Source organism: Conger conger, chromosome 4 (genome assembly GCF_963514075.1).
Source record: "Conger conger chromosome 4, fConCon1.1, whole genome shotgun sequence".
NCBI classification, from domain to species: domain Eukaryota; kingdom Metazoa; phylum Chordata; class Actinopteri; order Anguilliformes; family Congridae; genus Conger; species Conger conger.
In genome coordinates, this window is record NC_083763.1 from 37,871,266 (window position 1) to 37,890,316 (window position 19,051).

The window sequence follows — 19,051 nt, forward strand, 5'->3', positions numbered from 1 at the left end:
TAAACAGAAATACAATCCAGAAACGAAAGTCGATAAACAGAAATAGGTTGAAAAACTATGGGTCAGAACAAGACTGAAGGAATAAGCTAAACTCTATGGTCGGGGACGAAATGGGTCAAAACAGGTGTCAATCCGAAAATGCTGGAGAGTATGGATTAAACACATAACAATCTGGCTACTAACTGCACAAACAGATGGGGTTTTATACACAGGTAACGAGAGGGAATGGGAATCAGGTGGGGGAAAAAAAACCAGGAAGTGAAATAGGTGAAACAAACAAATGAATGAAGTGACAGGGAGACTACGGTGTGCACGGAGGTAACAAAAACACGAAAACGCTAACAAGTCGCACTTCCCACAGAACAGCTAAGCCACGGTTCTATGCTTCTTTTACTCCTAGTACGATGTCTTTCTAGTGACTACTACAATGTATTGCCATCCACCATCACATCTCCATGAACACATCTCACACAAAAATCCAAACTAATTAAAATTTATTTGGATGATTTTATTCTCCATTTTCACAAACAACTGCCAAAATTAGAATAATTGAGACCGGCAATTTCCCTTTGGCAGTCTGTGAAATCATTTTGGTGGCCGCCGTACTATGTCAGAAAAACCCTGGGTAGCATTTCTCTTGATGATCTTTTGAAGATATACTGATCCCTCCCTTTTCAATAGGCTAGCATTAAGGTTTTGAAATTGTTCTGTGCAGAATAGTGGTCACAAGTGGATGTGATGAGCTGAACAGTGACATGGCAGAGGAAAATACTTCAGACACGCAGAAATATTTTGCATGAGCTGCAGAGGTCTGACAGCACTGCCAGAGAGATCACCAAGGAGGGAGTTGCCCTGGAGATGACCAGCGCCTGGGCCAAGAGCTTGGTTGAATAGCTTGGAAGTATAGCATCAAAGCCAAAACAGTGTGGCTATCAGAGGAGATGACAAAACCAAGACTTGGTGTAGGGAGAGAAGAGGATTTGGCCAAGGACCAAGCCTGGGGGACATTTGAAACTGAGGTTGCAGGGGGTGGGATACAAACAGGCATATATGAAGGTGCATTAGGAGGCAAACCAGTTGAGAGCTGTACTGCATATTCCCAAGGTAATTAGGGAAGACTGCAGGAGGTAGTGGTCAACCAGGTTAAATGTGCACAAAGGTTGAGGAGGATCATAATTTTGGAGAAAGAAAAGCCACCTGGGTAGAGTAGAGCTCCTAGCTGACTCAGAGTGGCCAGCCCTGAAACCAGACTGGAGAAACGAACTTGATTGCATTTATGAGTGCCTCTGTCTTTTCTTGTCTTTGATGTGTTCCTGCACTTAAGTACTTGAATGGCTAGAATGTGCACACCTTTTTTTCCAAGGCCTAAATTGGCTGCTGATTGAAATTAAATCACAGAAACCAGCCAAACCAAACTTGTTTGAACACAGTGGGGAACTGTACAATGGACACCGATGAAGTCACCAGAGAGGAGATCAATGACTGGAGAAGTGATACGATGATGGAATGCAGGGAGCAGGCAGTTATATGTTGAAAAGTTGAAAGTGGTCAAAGTCTGTAACGGGAGAAGGCAGAGAGAGAATGTAAGGTTTCCTTGGGAAATTATTCCATGGGCTGTTGGAGGACTCTGCTGATGAATTCCTTATTATAGATTAAGATTGTTCATGAATGCAGAATGTATTTGATTCTGTTGCAGTGATTTGTTTGCTAATACCACACACTGTGCAAGCATCAGGCTGGTTATTTCATTAAATATGGCCATCTGAAATGTTCACTGGTATATGTTTCTTTCTTTGTTGCTCACTAGGTGGATGAACTTATGAGACAGGAGCTGGCTAACTGGAAGCTGGCCATGAATAAAGATAAAGGAGGAAAAACCAAGGGTGCAAAGGTACAAACATCGCTTTATGACATTTGGCATTGTGTAAAATGGGCTGGATTATGCAGCCTAGATTATCAGTGGGTGTGGTGCATCTTGATGAATTCATAACTAATCAAATTCAACTCTTCATTACTCTTAAGATCCATGCATATTGCACTGGTTGCATTGACCAAAGGTCCAGACAGTCCAAATATGAACCAAACCTGCAAAAACCTAGGTTTAAGGTTAAGTAAGGAGGATAACATGTACATAGCCTATATAAACCACCTGGTGAAATCACTCTCCCAACATGTATGATCCACAGGTAGCAAACAATAGCCTAAATGATAAAAATTGAGATTATTCCTATTTCATATTTGGTATCGACTGCCTTCGACACTGTGGATCACTCCATCCTCCTATCCGCCCTCTCAGCAACGGGCATCTGTGGCACAGCCCTGGACTGGATTGAGTCCTACCTCTCTGGTCGCTCTTCCAGGTTGCCTGGGTTGGTACGGTATTGACACCTCGGCCCCTTGCCACAGGAGTTCCCCAGGGCTCAGTCCTAGGCCCGCTTCTTTTTTCTCTTTACACTCGTTCCCTTGGCCCTGTGATCACTGCATATAGGCTATCCTACCACTGCTATGCGGACGATACCCAACTCTTCATCTCGTTCCCACCATCTGATACACAGGTTTCAGCCCGTATCTCTGCTTGCCTGAGTGACATCCAGAGCTGGATGGACAACCACCATCTAAAGCTCAACCCAGGTAAGACTGAAATTATATTCATCTCCCCATCTGGATCTCTCCATTTCCTTCGGGGATACCACACTTACGCCATCACCCAGTGCAAGGAACCTCAGCGTGGTGATGGACAGCAGACTGCCCCTCTCCGAGAACATTGCGGCGGTGACCCGGTCATGCAGGTTCTTCCTATACAACATACGGAGAATCCGCCCCTTTCTCACCCCCTACTCGACCCAGCTCCTGATCCAAGTGATGGTTCTGTCCCGCCTGGACTACTGCTAGTCCCTCTTGGCTGGCCTTCCAGCGTCCGCCTTATCCAGAATGCAGAAGCTCGTCTGGTCTTCAACCTTCCCAAATACTCACACGTCACCCCCCTGCTTACCTCCGCTGGCTGCCTGTCATGGCTCGCATCAAATTCAAAACATTGGTGCTAGCCTTCCAAGCAGTTTAGGGGTCTTCCCCAGCTTACCTACAAAAATCATTAAACCCTACACCCCTGCCGGACCTCTTCGTTCAGGTATTTTTAGTTGGCTAGGTAAGCAGTGTTTGGATAGTTAAGTTTGGTCACTTTTGCTTTGTTGTTTGTTTGTTTATTTGTTGATTTTGGTATGCACTGTGTTGTACGTCGCTCTGGATAAGAGCGTCTGCCAAATGCCATTAATGTAATGTAATGTTATGTAATGTAATGTATCGTAACCTAGATTGGACTATATTGACTGCGCATTTCCCTCTGTAGCTTCTGTAAACTTCAAGACGGTTACAGATAATTTTTTGTAAAATGATTATTAGCTAGCTTCTAGTATGGTTAAATGTTGTGTCGTTTTTGTCTGAAGCAATTAATTAATAACTCCTAGCCCAGTGATTGAGTCTGTAATTTGTCACATACGCATTGAATTGGCCAATAAGTTGCTTTTCCCATAAGATGCCATCCCAAAATGATTGCCTTGTCTACCTCCAAGAAATCACTACAGTGCTATTGTATGTAAAATGCATCGTCCATCGACTTGCATAGGCTACACACGGTGGCTTCGCTATTTGCTATAACAGCTGACAAAAAAAATTCAGGGTGCTGTGTTCTGCCCTGCTTCCCCCCCAATGTTGAACAGAAATGACACCCTTGGTTTCAAATGTTATGGTGTTAATGTTACTTTACTGTAGACATTTTCTGTAGATGTTTTCTTATTATTTATGACATGCTTTTTTATAGTCCCTTAAATCTCAGGATAGATATACAAGCTCTATGCTGGGTTCCCTGTCACTCATGTTCCCTAGTTAGCATTAAGATTCAGTTTGGTTTCAGATGAAAATGGTCTCACAGCATGTTATCATGGCATGTGTAGGCTAGCTTGTGGACTAAGCCATGGACAGCCTGGTCTGGTCTCAGCAGTTTGTTATTTTGAATTATATTCAAAACGGGCTATACTATAAACCAAGCTAATCGTTCACAAAGTTAAGCTACAGAACAAAACGTGTCCATGTGAATTAATAGGCTATGTAAAACACGTCTTTTACTTTCAAATGATGGGACAATTCCATAATTTTACAGGATGGTTGGCAAATTAGCTAAATCACAGACAACATATATCGGCAATCTAATTAGCAACATTAGCTATGATCTGATACAAATATATTCACTACATCCATCTACCCTTGTCTGTCGAATAGGAATCAACAACAAACTGCTTAGCTAGCTCAGTATTTATATGATGTAAACTCATCGTGTTCAGAAGTTAGCTCACAGCGTTTTTCACCACTGTAATGGAAAACGATTCTGGTTTTTTTTGTTTCATCTTGTTGCTATGACAGAATAAGATTTTTTTGTGGCGAAATATTAGCTGTTAAACCAGTGTTCATGCCTCCACATTTACATTATTCTTCAGTGGGTCACTGTAAATTCATATGAGGCTGGGCTAGGGGGTCTTTTTGACCGGCAAACTACAGGAAAGCAGTGGTGATGCGGAAACCTTTAACCCTTTCCCTGGGTTGCTTAGTAATGAATTGGGAACAAAAAGTTTGAGGTTTACTCTCGTCCTTCGGTTGCAGGAACGCTAAATGTCAGACTCAAGCAGTTATGTGGTGCCTGTGACTATGCAACACATGGTTTTCACAGAGGGGTGAGCCTGAAATAAGCAGCCATTATGATTTTCCACCATTTAGAAAAAAAAAGAAAACACAGTTAATCTAATCTTCACAAAATTTGCAAGCATGCCGGGAGTGACCCCAAAAAAATGCGTACCTGCTGCAAACCATTGTCCATGGCATGTCAGTCAATTGCTGTGGGTGTGGCCATTTTTACTGAAACAGCTGCAACTTTTGAATGCTCTGTCTGTCCATCACAAAACTTGTTAAATACTGTTCAGTAATTGCATCTGGGGCAGCCTGCCAGTTTTAACCAATAGGCGGCGCTGTAAGAGGAATATAAATAAAATGCTGTTTGAACCCCGTTAATTACCGCTTGCCATTATATTTATCAGGCGGCACGGATGGTGCAGTGGGTAGCACTGCCGCCTCACAGCAAGGAGGTCCTGGGTTTCGAATCCCCGTTGGCCAGGGGCTCTCTGTGTGGAGTATGCATGTTCTCCCTGTGGTTGCGTGGGTTTCCTCTGGGTACTCCGGTTTCCTCCCACAGTCCAAAGACATGCAGGTTAGGCTGATTGGAGAGTCTAAATTGCCCGTAGGTATGAGTGTGTGAGTGAATGGTGTGTGTGCCCTGCGATGGACTGGCGACCTGTCCAGGGTGTATTCCTGCCTTTCGCCAAATGTATGCTGGGATAGGCTCCAGCCCCCCTGCGACCCTGTTCAGGATAAGCGGGTTAGGATAATTAATTAATTATTAAATAATTTATCAATATATTCATATGAAAGTAGTTTTATGCAAATGACCCCCCACTGTCAGACTCTTATCCCGCCCCCATAGACTTTTTACTTCACATACCCCACTTCAGTATCATCTTGTATTGTAAATTTTAATTTTAATTTTAATTTTAATTTTAATTTTAATTTACATTCCATATTTTATATCTACGTTTCTATTTTTAGTATTATTCTTTATGTTGTCTGGATGCACCCACTAACCACAGCAAATTCCTTGTATGTGAAAACTACTTTATTAAAGTGATTCTGATTCTGAAATCTAAAGCAGCTCATCAGTTTGAAAGATTATTTTCATAAAATAGGGTCTGCACTCGCTTGGTTTTCCTCCTACCTCTCTGGTCGCTCCTACCAGGTGACTTGGAGGGGCTCAGTCTCTGACCCTCACCCCCTACAAACTGGAGTCCCGCAGGGCTCAGTTCTTGGGCCTCTCCTCTTCTCGCTATACACCATGTCTCTTGGTTCTGTTATCTCTTCCCATGGCTTTTCTTATCACTCTTACGCCGATGATACCCAACTCTTTATTTCCTTCCCCCCTGATACCCAGGTCACCACACAGATCTCTGCCTGCTTGGCTGATATCTCTGCGTGGATGACTTCCCACCACCTGAAGCTTAACCTTGCCAAAACTGAGCTTCTCTACATCCCTGCTAAGTCCTCTCCGTCAATCGACCTCTCACTGACTGTTGAGGACCTTGTAGTTTCCTCCTCCCGTACGGCAAAGAATCTTAGGGTGACTCTTGATAACTGCCTCACCCTGGCTCCACAAGTATCCTCCTCTGCCAGAACCGGCAGGTTCTTTCTGTACAATATACGCCGTATCCGTCATCTCCTGACGGAGAAAGCCACCCAGCTCCTAGTCCAGGCGCTCGTCATTTCCCGCCTGGATTACTACAACTCCCTCCTAGCCGGTTTCCCAGCAGGTGCCATCAAGCCCCTCCAGCTGGTCCAGAATGCTGCAGCCCGCTTGATCACCAGTCAGCCCTGGTCGGCTCATGTCACCCCGCTTCTCATTGGCCGCCACTGGCTTCCTATTGCCGCACGCATCCGATTCAAGGCCCTAGTGTTGGCATTTCAGGCTGCTAAGGGGACTGCCCCACCTTACATACAATCCTTGATCACTCCCTACTCCCCAGCTAGACCACTCCGGTCTGCCAGCTCTGATCGCCTATGGTTCCCTCTCTACGTGCACCTGGCGGTCGAGCTGCACGTTCACGCCTGTTTTCCGTTCTGGTTCCTCAGTGGTGGAATGACTTGCCTACCACTGTCAGGACAGCAGAATCCCTCCCCCTATTTCGACGCAGACTAAAAACACACCTTTTCAAACTGTACCTTAGTCCTCCCTCCTGATTTCCCCCGCCCCCCTTTCTGATATCCCTATCCTCCTTGTCTAACCCCCCAACAAAAAACAAAAAAAGCACTTATGATGACTATATGTTTAAAACAGCATTTCATGTGTATTTTCCTAGTTATGGATGTGATGCTTTGACTTGTGGAAGAACCTATGCACTTGTAAGTCGCTTTGGATTAAAAGTGTTTGCCAAATGACTAAAATGTAAATGTAAAATAAAATAGTGCAGCATTTTCTTGAATCCACTGATTATTTGCACTGATTAATAAATGTAGTCTATGTGGCAGTTAGAGCCAGACTAATATGATGAAATGTGCTGCGTCATACATGTTGGTAACAGTTGAACCCTGCCATTTTGATTCAACAGTTATTAGCCATAACTGTAAAATAACAAACGAAAAATGTATTAAATTCTGCACAATGAACTTAGCACACACCAATAGAGCACACACCAATAGAGAGGACATGCTTGTCTTGTGTTTCTAAAATGGGTCTGTACAGTGGACCTGCTAATACAATTGAGATCAAAATCTGAAATGCTCAAGATCAAAATCAGGAATAAAACCATAATTTACTGGCATAATGAATATTAATATTCTGGTGCATTTAATTTTTTTTTAGAAAAAGAAAGGATCAAAAAGTGGAAAGAAGAAAAAAAGAGACAAAGACCTAACAGCTGATAGGTGAGTTCATTTCAAATGTGTGAGTGAATAAAATAACATTTTTGATTGACCGTTTTAAACATATTTACAATTGACATATTGCCATTCTTGGCTGTGGCTATCAAATGGGAAACCGTTGTTTCCAAAAGTGTGTATGTGGCCTGAGTTGAAGCTGGAGCTTTTAATTGGTTAATGTGGTGAGTCTGTTTGATTTGGGCCTGTGGCTAATCAGCTTGATTTTTTCAGAGTTATTTTGGGCGCAGGGGCAAGTGGCCAGGACCACCCCTGGTAAATACATAGCCACCCCTGTTTCCATCCCACCCAAAATTCTGAAATAAGTGAGAAGATTGAATGGCCATAACATGGTAATTCAACTTTAAATACCATCGCCACTGTTTAGCATATTATTATCATCTACCGTATGAATATAAATTACCATTACAGTGGTTTTGGGTTTCCTTTGACATTTTGCCTCTGCAGCAAGAGTGCCGCCAGCTGGGAGAAAATACTAGGTAGGGGGCTGCCAAGTTGCATTTTGGCCTGTAACAGGTACAGCAGTCCTTTATAGCAGGATTACCCATTCGTTTTTTGTTGTTGTAGGGCTTTTTTTTGCACAACCACCAGCAGGTGGCAAATATAGGGTATATCTTCCACTGCAGCACTTAACCCCTAAGCACTGGCATCTCAATTATAACTTGGGCGTTAGAAGTGGGCGTGACGTAACCTGGAAGTGGTGTCGTTAAACAGTCCCCCGTACTACATTGCGATTTGTAGTACACTGAAACCAAGACTTTCACTCTGTTATGCAGGTCAATCTCTATTAAATCTTTATCTGGTAAATCTTAATATTAATGAAAAACTGAAATCGTCTGTATAAAACGATGCGTGTACGTGCGTGAACAATTTTACAAGGAACACTTTTGGCTGAGCCGCCTTCCCGTTCGTATCAGAACCACTATCCACGTTGCCATCACACTCGCCCTTTAAACAATTTGTCAAAGCACTCTATACGCTTAAGCAACATATCCGTCAGTTTGTTACATGAATAAAATAATGCAGATACAAATCACTCAAATAACATACCTAAATCACTCCCGTCCAGATCCCCAGACCGCTAACTCTCATGGCAATTGTGAGGCAATACAGTCCCGGACAAAAGTCTTGTCGCATGAGTGGACAAAAGTGACAATTGCTAATTACCCAACTCTTAATTAGCTAATACAGTTCGGAAACAAAACAAATTAATCATAAGTGTCTAAAGCTTATTTAGATACTAGCAAAACAAAAAATTAATAGATGCTTATAAGGTTTATTGCTTGATAATGATGAACAAGCCAGTTTCTACCTGGACAAAAGTCTTGTCGCAAATCAAATTATAATCAATACATTTTATCCTTCTCAAAAAGTAAATAAAATACCAAATGAAAAATCAGTCTAGTATTTCATCATGGACTATAAGTTAAGAAATTAATATCTTGTATGGGTTCCTTTGGCCTGCAGAACAGTTGCCAACCGGTTTGGCAGAGAGTCGTAGAGCTTGTTGATGAAGTCGTGGCATGGAAGGCCACGTTGCAGGCATCCCAAAGCTCCTCCAAGTTCTTCAGCTTGGTCCTCCAAGCTTCCTCCTTCATTCTTCCCCAGATATGCTCAATAATATTCATATCTGGAGACTGTGCTGGCCATCCCTGAAGGACCTTGATCTTCTTCCCCCTGAGAAACTTCATAGTGGAACCTGAGGTATGGCAAGGAGCTCCATCCTGTTGAAAAATCTGACCCCTCTTATAGTTGGGAATGTACTGGGAGGCAAGAATCAGTTGATGTTTGGCACTGTCAATGTTACCATCCACCTTACAGATCTCCCTGGCACCTCCATATTGGATGTAAACCCCAAACCATAATCTTTCCACCTCCAAATTTGAGTGTCTTCTGGGTGAACCGTGGGTCCAGACGGGCCCCAGAGGGCCGTCAACAATATTGGCAGCGCTTGGGATGGAGCTCAACTGACAATTCATCTGAAAAATCAATTTTTTGCCACTTTTCTGCTGTCCAACCTTTCCCGTCAGGCTGTGGGCCTTGGCATACGCAACACGGTTTCTTAGCTGTCTCTTGTTTAGCGCTGGTTTCTGGGCAGCAATACGACCGTGGAGACCATTGCGAGCAAGAATCCGACGTACAGTTCTTGACGAAACAGGTGTTGCTGGCGTCCACTCCTCCTGGAGCTGTGAGGCGGTTGACATGGGGCTGGCTTCTGTCAGTCGGACCAGCAAGCTGTCGTCTCGAGCAGTTGTCTTGCGTGGTCTGCCCGACCTGGGTCTTTCATGGACGTCTCTTTGTAGCGCTTGCAAATCCTCTCCACCTGCCGTTTAGACACATTGAAGATGTCTGCAACTTCAGCAGGCGACTTGGACTTGAGATTCTTGATGATCAGCACTTTGGTTTCTGGTTTGATCTTGGGCATGTTGACAGAAGCAATGTTGAGCATGAACTTGATGGCTTAAAGTGTCAAATTTCTTCTTTTATAGCTCAAAGTTACCTACAGCTGACTAATCAAGCCCCTTGTTTGTTTCTTCCTTACTGTGACCTAGAAATTGGAGTTGGCCATTGCGACAAGACTTTTGTCCGGCCAAAACTGGCCTGTTGATCATTATCAAGCTGTAACATTTAGTAACAATTTTGAAATGTCATTTTGCTAGCTTCTAATACACTTTAGACACTTATGATTAATTTGTGTTGTTTCCTAACTTTATTAGCTAATTAAGAGTTGGGTAATTAGCAATTGTCACTTTTGTCCGCTCATGCGACAAGACTTTTGTCTGGGACTGTACACCTCGTTCAATACACTGACCCAGATGGATTATCAGTACATTTCAAGTAAGGTAGGAACAAAATTGAGCCATACCTCGAGTGACATCTATCCTAAAGTGGATAAACTACGTTTTGTAGTTTAGAAATGTATTGTTGAGTTCACGTGCACAGGTCTACATTCTAAAGCTCAATTTTGCCCTCCCTAGATGAAGTTTACAAACTTTATAATATAGCCTATTGCTTGTAACATCCCAGTCCGGCTTTAGAAGCGGACATCAACAGCTAACGTTGGCTAGCTAACTTGTGTTTGTTTACTGGACACTAAGTCACTGTTTATGCTGATGAGCTAATGTTGACACCATCCATGTGTCTATAACACTACTAGTTCAGAATACATTGTTTGCTATTACTGGCTTTAAATTGCAGTCTGTACCAGCTCCACCCTGCACCACACGTTTACGTTACACTAACTCATAACAGCTCTCTTGTGGCACCTAGCGAAGTTGTAGTCAGAGAAATTGATGCAGAGAGCATTTTGAAATGAGAAACTGCTTGAGTGTCTGTCTTAATTATACTCAAGCTTATCTGCATATTGAGATAGAACATTTTTGTGATAGAAATGAATTGTGAATGCAATCAGCAAACCTTAAAAACATGAAAATACTGTACACGAGCGAGCATGTTTCACTATGTTTAATATTCACTTAAATACGGATGAAGTGAATGGATATTCTACCTCAAATTTTTTTAAAATTATTATTCAGTGGGGATACCACTCTTTATGTTGGTTACGGTAACCTCACTGACCGGCCCATCAAAGACTTAAGCCTACCAATACAAACTTCCGATTTCCCCTCCTCTGTTGTCGCTACTGAATAGTGGGTCAGACACATTCCCACTTAGGCAATCAACACCTTTTTTCAAAGGATCTTAAGGGAATCCATGCCACAATTGAGGCTGTTTAGAGAGCAAAGGGAGGCCCTACCCAGTATTAGTATAGTGTAGTGTTCCTAATAATGTGCTCAGTGAGTGTAGTGTTGTTGTTACATTACATTACATTACAAGGCATTTAGCAGACGCTCTTATCCAGAGCAAAGTACAATGAAGTGCAGATCAAAGACAGGAACAAGTGTGAAGAGGACCCGAGAGGACAGTACGGTTCCGAGTCCTAGCATGACCATACAGATACAATCGGAACCCTTGAAGAATACATCAACTTACAAACTAGCATACCACGGTTGGTAGCTAGAATACCCCGAGTACAACAATACAATAGCTAATAAAAAACACAACAATATCTATATATAACTATATAAGTGCCATTATATTCTATGGCATATACAAGGCTAATCATGGTGAGGTAGGGAGGGAAAGGTGCTGCCTGAAGAGATGAGTCTTCAGTCTGCATTTGAAAGAGGTCAGAGATTCAGCCATTCTGACATCCACAGGGAGGTCATTCCACTACCGTGGGGCCAGGACAGACAGTTGTCATGAGTGAGAAGTGCAGGTGTGGTGAGGGGGAGAGGCCAGACGGCATGCAGTGGAGGTTGCTGAGCAGGGGGGTGACATGTGAATGTCTGGGAACATTGAATACCAGACGGGCTGCAGCTTGTAGGAGTCTGATGGCAGATACTGGAAGGCCAGCCAGCAAAGAATTACAATAGTCCAGGTGAGACAGGACCATTGCTTGGACAAGGAGCTGAGTGGAGTAGGTGGTGAGGAAGGGTCAGATTCTCTGGATGTTGTACAGGAAGAACCTGCATGCCCGGGTCACCGTAGTGATGTTCCCGGAGAAGGACAGCCTGTTGTCCATCACCACTCCAAGGTTTCTTGCACTAGAGGAGGTCACTGTGGTATCCCCTAATGAGATGGAAAAATCAGAGAAGGGAGAGGTTAGAGCAGGGATGAAGATTACCTCCGTATTACCTGGGTTGAGCTTTAGATGGTGGTTGCCCGTCCAGCTATAGATGTCTCTCAGGCAGGCAGAGATATGCGTAGAGACCTGTGTGTCGGATGGGGGGAAGGAGAGAAAGAGTTGGGTGTCATCGGCATAACAATGATATGAGATGCCATGAGCAGAGATAACAGGGCCCAGGTGTAAATGGAGAAGAGGAGGGGGCCGAGGACTGAGCCCTGGGGACTCCTGTAACAAGTAGGCGAGGGGCTGACACTCTTCCAGCCCAGGTCACCTGGGAGGACCGGCCAGAAACATAAGATTTAATCCAGTCTAAGGCTGTGCCACAAATCCCTGTAGATGCCAGGGAGGATAGGAGGATGGAGTGGTTGACCGTGTCGAAAGCTGCAGAGAGGTCAAGGAGGATCAGCACAGAGGAGGGGGAGGCTGCTCGTGCAGCCTGAAGGGACTCATTGACGGAGAGGAGTGTGGTCTCCATTGTGTGGCCAGGTCTGAAACCGGACTGGTGGGGGTCCAGCAGGTTATTCTGAGAGAAGAAGGAAGAGAGTTGGTTGGAGGCAGCTCGTTCAGTGGATTTGGATAGAAAAGGAAGAAGAGAATGCAGGAGGGGTCCAGAGTGGGTTTCTTTAGGAGTGGGGTTATGTAGGCCCTCTTGAATGATGAGGGAAAGCAGCCAGAGGACAGAGAGGAGTTAACAAGGGAGGTGACAAACGGGAGGATGTCAGGCATGATTGCCTGAAGGAGGTTTGAAGGGATGCGGTCCAGGGCACAAGTACTAGGGCGGTGGGAGAGCAGGAGGTAGGCACAGAAAGGGAGGCAGGCACAGAGGTGGTGGTGGTTGCAAAGGTGCTGCGGATGTCTGCGACCTTCTCGTCAAAGAATACTGCAGTGAGGGAGGACTGAGTTGGTGGGGGCGGTGTGCTGAGGAGAGAGGAGAAAATGGGGAACAGTTGACGAGGGTTAGAGGTGGAATTCTGAATTCTTGTTTGGTAGTAATTTCTTTTGGCAGTGGTGATAGCGGAGGAGAATGCCGCCAGGAGAGACTGGTAGGAAGAGAGGTCCGATGGGTCCTTTGATTTCCTCAACTTCCTCTCAACTGCACGTAGGCTGGGCCTAGAGGAACGCCATGGGCGGGGAGGGGAGGATCGAGCAGGCCTGGAGACAAGAGGACAGAGAGACTCAAGGGCTGAGGAGAGAGAGGAAAGCAAGGTGGAAGATGCGGAATCGGTGGAGAAGGATTCAAGAGGAGGGAGAGAAGCGGTGACTCTGGGGGCAAGCGAGGAGGGTGATAGAGAGTGGAGGTTACAGTGGACAGAAACATTGGGGGTGAGAGGAGGGGAGGGAGGCAGGGGAGCAAGGGGGATGGAGAAGGAAATGAAGTGATGATCAGACATGTGTAGAGGGGTAACAGTGGGGTTAGAAGAGGAGCAGTTCCTCAAAAAGATCAGGTCTAGAAGGTTTCCAGCCTTGTGGGTTGGGGGAGAGTGTTCTCTGGTGTAATCCAGGTCTCGGTGAGGGCGAGGAACTATAGGGACAGGAGGGAGGCATAATCAGTAATGAAGTCAGCCTTCCGTGTGGCAGACTGGCAGTTCCATAGCCCCCCTGCAACTGTGAAGTTGTCACAGGGGGTCAGTGTGGGGTAGCAGAGGTTGGTGGGCTTCCGTCGCTGTGGAGGGCCACGTTGGAAGAGCCTTCTGTAGGGGAGAGAGCAGACTGGGGTACTGGGGTAATGGGGTACTGACACACCATACCATGCTTAATGCCTGCACGCCTATATAACCTGCTTTTTACCAAATGGAATCTAGCGATCTAGCAATTACCCTAACAATTACAAACTGTCGGCGGCTGGTGGAAAATGCACTAGATTTGCTAACTAATATAAAAATGCAACACAGCTGGTCTAACTAACACCGCAATTTGACCAACAAATTTAGCACAGCTGAGAAACTCACAAGATTTCCTTAATATCTAATGCTGACACGCAAAAAGCAGAAACAATACTTAAGTTCTCTGGACGGTCTTCAACAACTACACGCGCCTAGTGGAAAAAATGCACTTCTGTTGTGCTCAATATATCTGTTAAATGCAATATATGTATGAAATGGTATTGACATTGCCATGTTACATAAAAGTTTGCCAATTGTTGTTTGCTAATTTAAGTCTGCTATTCTATCTCTAAAAGCATGTTTGGCAGTTTCGCATTCAAAAGCAAGGGCGGTGACGTAAATTCTGGCATCCGCTTTTTCTCTATAGCTAATGTTAATACATTCACCTTTTCTTCATTCACAATTCCTTTCTACCACAAAAATCAACCAGTGTATACTGCAATATGGAAGTAAGCTTGTGTGTAATTCAAGGCATACTCTGCTATCTGAGCGGCCAAAATGAGAGAAAAACTGGCAGGACAATATTGGCTGAGAAATTAAATTCTTAATAATACTTGGAATTACTTTGACATTAAATTATATCATTTTTTATGACTTCCATGCACTGGGAAGATATATAATTACTTGTACACCGTGATGGGCAAGTGGTTAACCTCACAGAACATTTGGGAATGCTATGGAAATACTTATTTGTTTGTGATTATGCACTATAGCCTAAGTTGCATTTATGTATGAAACAAGACGACAAATAAAGTTTATTGTATTAATTGCTGGAGGTAAATGATTCCCTCACATGTAAATCGGAGGAAAACAAAAGTTAAAAAAACACGTTCCCTTCTAAATGTTCTTACAAAGATGGCTCATACAGGCTATGTACATGTTATCCTCCTAACTTAACCTTAAACCTGGGGTTTTGCAAGTTTGTGCTTAACCAACTGTTGTCCCAACAACAAGCCTGTCTAAATTGTGAAATCCCTTTATGAAACCGAATGTCCTGACTGGGGGTGTGAATCTTTGGCTTCACAGCAATTTGATTTGATTAATGATTCAGTAGTCGGCGATCCGATTCAAGGACGATTTAATTTTTTTGGAACGATGCAAGAGAAGTGTCCAGAGAGAATGTTAGTTGTCTATTGAATGTTAGTTAGACGAACATATTAGTGTGTTAATATAATTAGTACTGTACAAATTCTATGTTAGTCGGTATGAGTATAATCGTGCTCTCTACAAACATAAATGGAGAGAAAGCAGGAAGTAAGAAAAGTGAGACTGAGAAGAAATTCGGAAAACACCCAAATAGTGAATCAGACCGGGAAGTGATGGAACGTGTAGGAACGTGCCCAAATTGCACTCCAGACAAGCGATCATTGAAACTCTGTATACTTAAAAAAATTTGTAGACCGAACTATGGATAATTTGTTTGTTGCTACCGACAACAAACTAGTATGTAGATATTTAGTCTTCGCTTGCATAACACGCAATAGTATACAGAGTTTCAGTAATAGCTTGTCTGGAGTGCAATGTGGGCAGCTACACACAAACAATCAGCAGCCCCCACACCCTTGACTGAGGCAATTTTCAACCAATGAGCTTGAATTATTGTACAGCTGTACAGTGTTTTGGTACAGTGACGGCCCGTCAACTGTATATTTTGAAATCAGAATTTAAGGATTATAAACGCAGGCAGAGGGCATGAGTCAAAAATAAAGGTCTCTGACTTTTGCACCATACTGTACATTTTAATGAATAATGTTATGCATGAATAATGTATGTTTATACATCACTCTCTCTATTTGACATACGCAGGAGTATCCAGTCCGTGTATCAGGAGCTGGTTGAACAGGGCTTACTGAAGCAGGCAGAAGCAATTCATTTGGAGGACTATTTAGGTAATATTTATTGTTTTGTGTTTGTTTTTGTGTATAATAATTATTACTTGTATGAGTGTCTCCGATGACAGTGTTGCATTACATTTATTTAGCAGATGCTTTTTTCCAAGCGATGTACAATAAGTTCTTAACAAAGGCAGGGGCAGAGCTAGCCTGTTACATTTATTGGTGCAAGGCATGATGAGAGGCCTCCCCACCCCGAAAAAATAACTAAAATATAATATGCCTATAGGTGACTGCTCTGTCTCATAATAAAATATATTAGTTGCATTAGGCTACCAGCAGCTTATTATTATTATTATTTTTATCGCTACAGGACAGTAACAATACAATATTGATCACTTGATGAAAGTTCCTCAAGAAAGCGTGGGTTGACCAGTAACTAGACATATACAGTAGGCTACTGACAATAACACATGTCGACAAAGAATGTAAATAAAGGGCAAATTTAATAATAGTAATTGTCTTCATTATAATGAAAACATGCTGAAAGAACAGGGAAATGATTATGGAACAAACAGAAGCATAAATCCTGAACATGTGCATCAGTTGTCCTAATAGGCTGGTATGGCCCTGGCCATAATTAAAAAGCATTTAATTGTAGGCACTAGAATATGGAAATAAATATGCTAATATGTAGTCTAAGTAAGTGTTTTGGTTAATACTCAGTTGGTCAAAAATGAAATAAGCAAGCATTCACAGCACCGGAGAATCTGGAAGTGTAGGTACCCTTTTAAAAAATCTGAGTATTAATAAATAAGGACCAATTCACATCTAAAACATTTCACTGTGAATTAAATTCCTAGGCGGCACGGATGGTGCAGTGGGTAGCACTGCCACCTCACAGCAAGGAGGTCCTGGGTTCGAATCCCCGTCGGCCGGGGCCTCTCTGTGAGGATGTGATGCATGTTCTCCCCGTGTTTGCGTGGGTTTCCTCCGGGTACTCCGGTTTCCTCCCACAGTCCAAAGACATGCAGGTTAGGCTGATTGGAGAGTCTAAATTGCCCATAGGTATGAGTGTGTGAGTGAATGGTGTGTGTGCCCTGCGATGGACTGGCGACCTGTCCAGGGTGTATTCCTGCCTTTTGCCCAATGTATGCTGAGATAGGCTCCAGCCCCCCTGCGACCCTGTTCAGGACAAGCAGGGTTTGGATAATGAATGAATTAAATTCCTTGTTTTTTTATAATGACTCCATTGACTTTGATTAATTGTTAAGTGTAGGCACAGATACTCATAGACAGAGTAAAATTAACATCATATTTTCTGTGAAAGAGTAACATTATTGAATGGTCAGTGTACTTTTTATACAATTCAATAGTTTAATCTATTCTAATTTAGTATATGGTGTGGCTGTGCCACCATGAGTTTAAGCGTTGTTGGAGCTATGGACTGGGAATGATTTTCTAAGCTACTAGTTTAATTCTGGGACATTTGCCTTTCCAAATGTCCAAACATTCAAGTATACATTTTGGTCCAATATTTATCTGACGGTGAAAGCGGAATCATTGTTGTGGAAAAAAATTATATGATATACAAGATACACTCAGTGAGCACTTTATTAGGTATTTATGAGACTTATTTTTTGGGGAAATACCCACACCCTGAGCCTCTCCAGATGCCCCATCATTCCAAGCTCCCCCAGCATCCCGATTCCACTCATGGTCCCTGCTCCTCCTCGTGTTTCATTGCATGATGCACCTGATCCTCATGTTCTCCTCATTAGTGGTGTATATAGTGTATATATAGTGTATATATAGTATATAGCCAGATTGTGTTGTGGATTGCCTTCCTGCTCGTGTCCAGCTATCTTGCGTCTGTTTCCCTGTTCCTGTATCCTGCCCGCTCCTGTTCCTGTCACCAGCCTGCTCCTGTTCCTCTTACCTGCCTGCTCCTCTGCGCAGCCCATGTCCTTCTCCTCCTCCAAGTCCCATCTCCGTTCCTGCCCTACCTTTTGCATTGCCTTGTCCACCCGACTTCTGACCATTGCCTGCTCAGCCACTAAGTTCTGCCTTTTCTGTGCTACTCTTGTTTGCCGGTTTTTGTATCTGGACTGTCTGACCTGTTTAATAAAAGACATGTAACATGAATGTCTGGTTCCAGACATTCTGTTCCATGACAAAAGTAAATGTTGTCACAATGGGTCTAAAGAGATACCATTACACAGTGTCAAGTGACTATGATATATTGGTCTATGTCCTGATCTCATTCGGTACACATTACAAATAACAAAAATGGCATCATTCCAAACTCCCAAGCCCAGCTCCCAGTCGCTATATCTCCCTTCCCTGAGGCACACTTCTTTCATCATAATTTGACATACAGTCCCGGCCAAAGGTTTTGTCGCATACTCAGGTATGACCCAGGTCGGGCAGACCGCGCAAGACAACTGCTCGAGACGACAGCTTGCTGGTCCAACTGTCAAAAGCCAGCCCCCTGTCAACCGCCTCACAGCTCCAGGAGGAGTGGACGCCAGCAACACCTGTTTCGTCTTGCTCGTAATGGTCTCCATGGTCGTATTGCTGCCCAGAAACCAGCGCTAAACAAGAGACAGCTAGGAAACCGTGTTGCGTACGCCAAGGCCCACAGCCTGACGGAAGGTTGGACAGCAGAAAAGTGGCGAAAAATTGATTTTTCAGATGAATCGTCAGTTGTGCTCCATCCCAAGCGCTGCCAATATTGTTGACGACCCTCTGGGGCCCGTCTGGACCCACGGTTCACCCAGAAGACACTCAAATTTGGAGGTGGAAAGATTATGGTTTGGGGTTACATCCAATACGGAGGTGCCAGGGAGATCTCTAAGGTGGATGGTAACATTGACAGTGCCAAATATCAACAGATTCTTGCCTCCCAGTACATTCCCAACTACTAGAGGGGTCAGATTTTTCAACAGGGTGGAGCTCCTTGCCATACCTCAGGTTCCACTATGAAGTTTCTCAGGGGGAAGAAGATCAAGGTCCTTCAGGGATGGCCAGCACAGTCTCCAGATATGAATATTATTGAGCATATCTGGGGAAGAATGAAGGAGGAAGCCTGGAGGAACAAGCCGAAGAACGATTTCATC

The 19,051-nt window shown here is 43.7% G+C and overlaps 1 protein-coding gene across 1 annotated transcript in view; it reads left to right on the plus strand.

Moving 5' to 3' along the window:
- Nucleotides 1–19,051, plus strand: part of zgc:153738 (uncharacterized protein LOC558115 homolog) — a 124,010-nt gene that overhangs the window by 73,323 nt on the left and 31,636 nt on the right. The window contains exons 11-13 of the mRNA XM_061239245.1: nt 1,808–1,891; nt 7,454–7,515; nt 15,907–15,989. Of these exons, the coding sequence (XP_061095229.1) occupies nt 1,808–1,891; nt 7,454–7,515; nt 15,907–15,989 (229 nt within the window). The remainder of the gene's footprint in view (nt 1–1,807; nt 1,892–7,453; nt 7,516–15,906; nt 15,990–19,051) is intronic.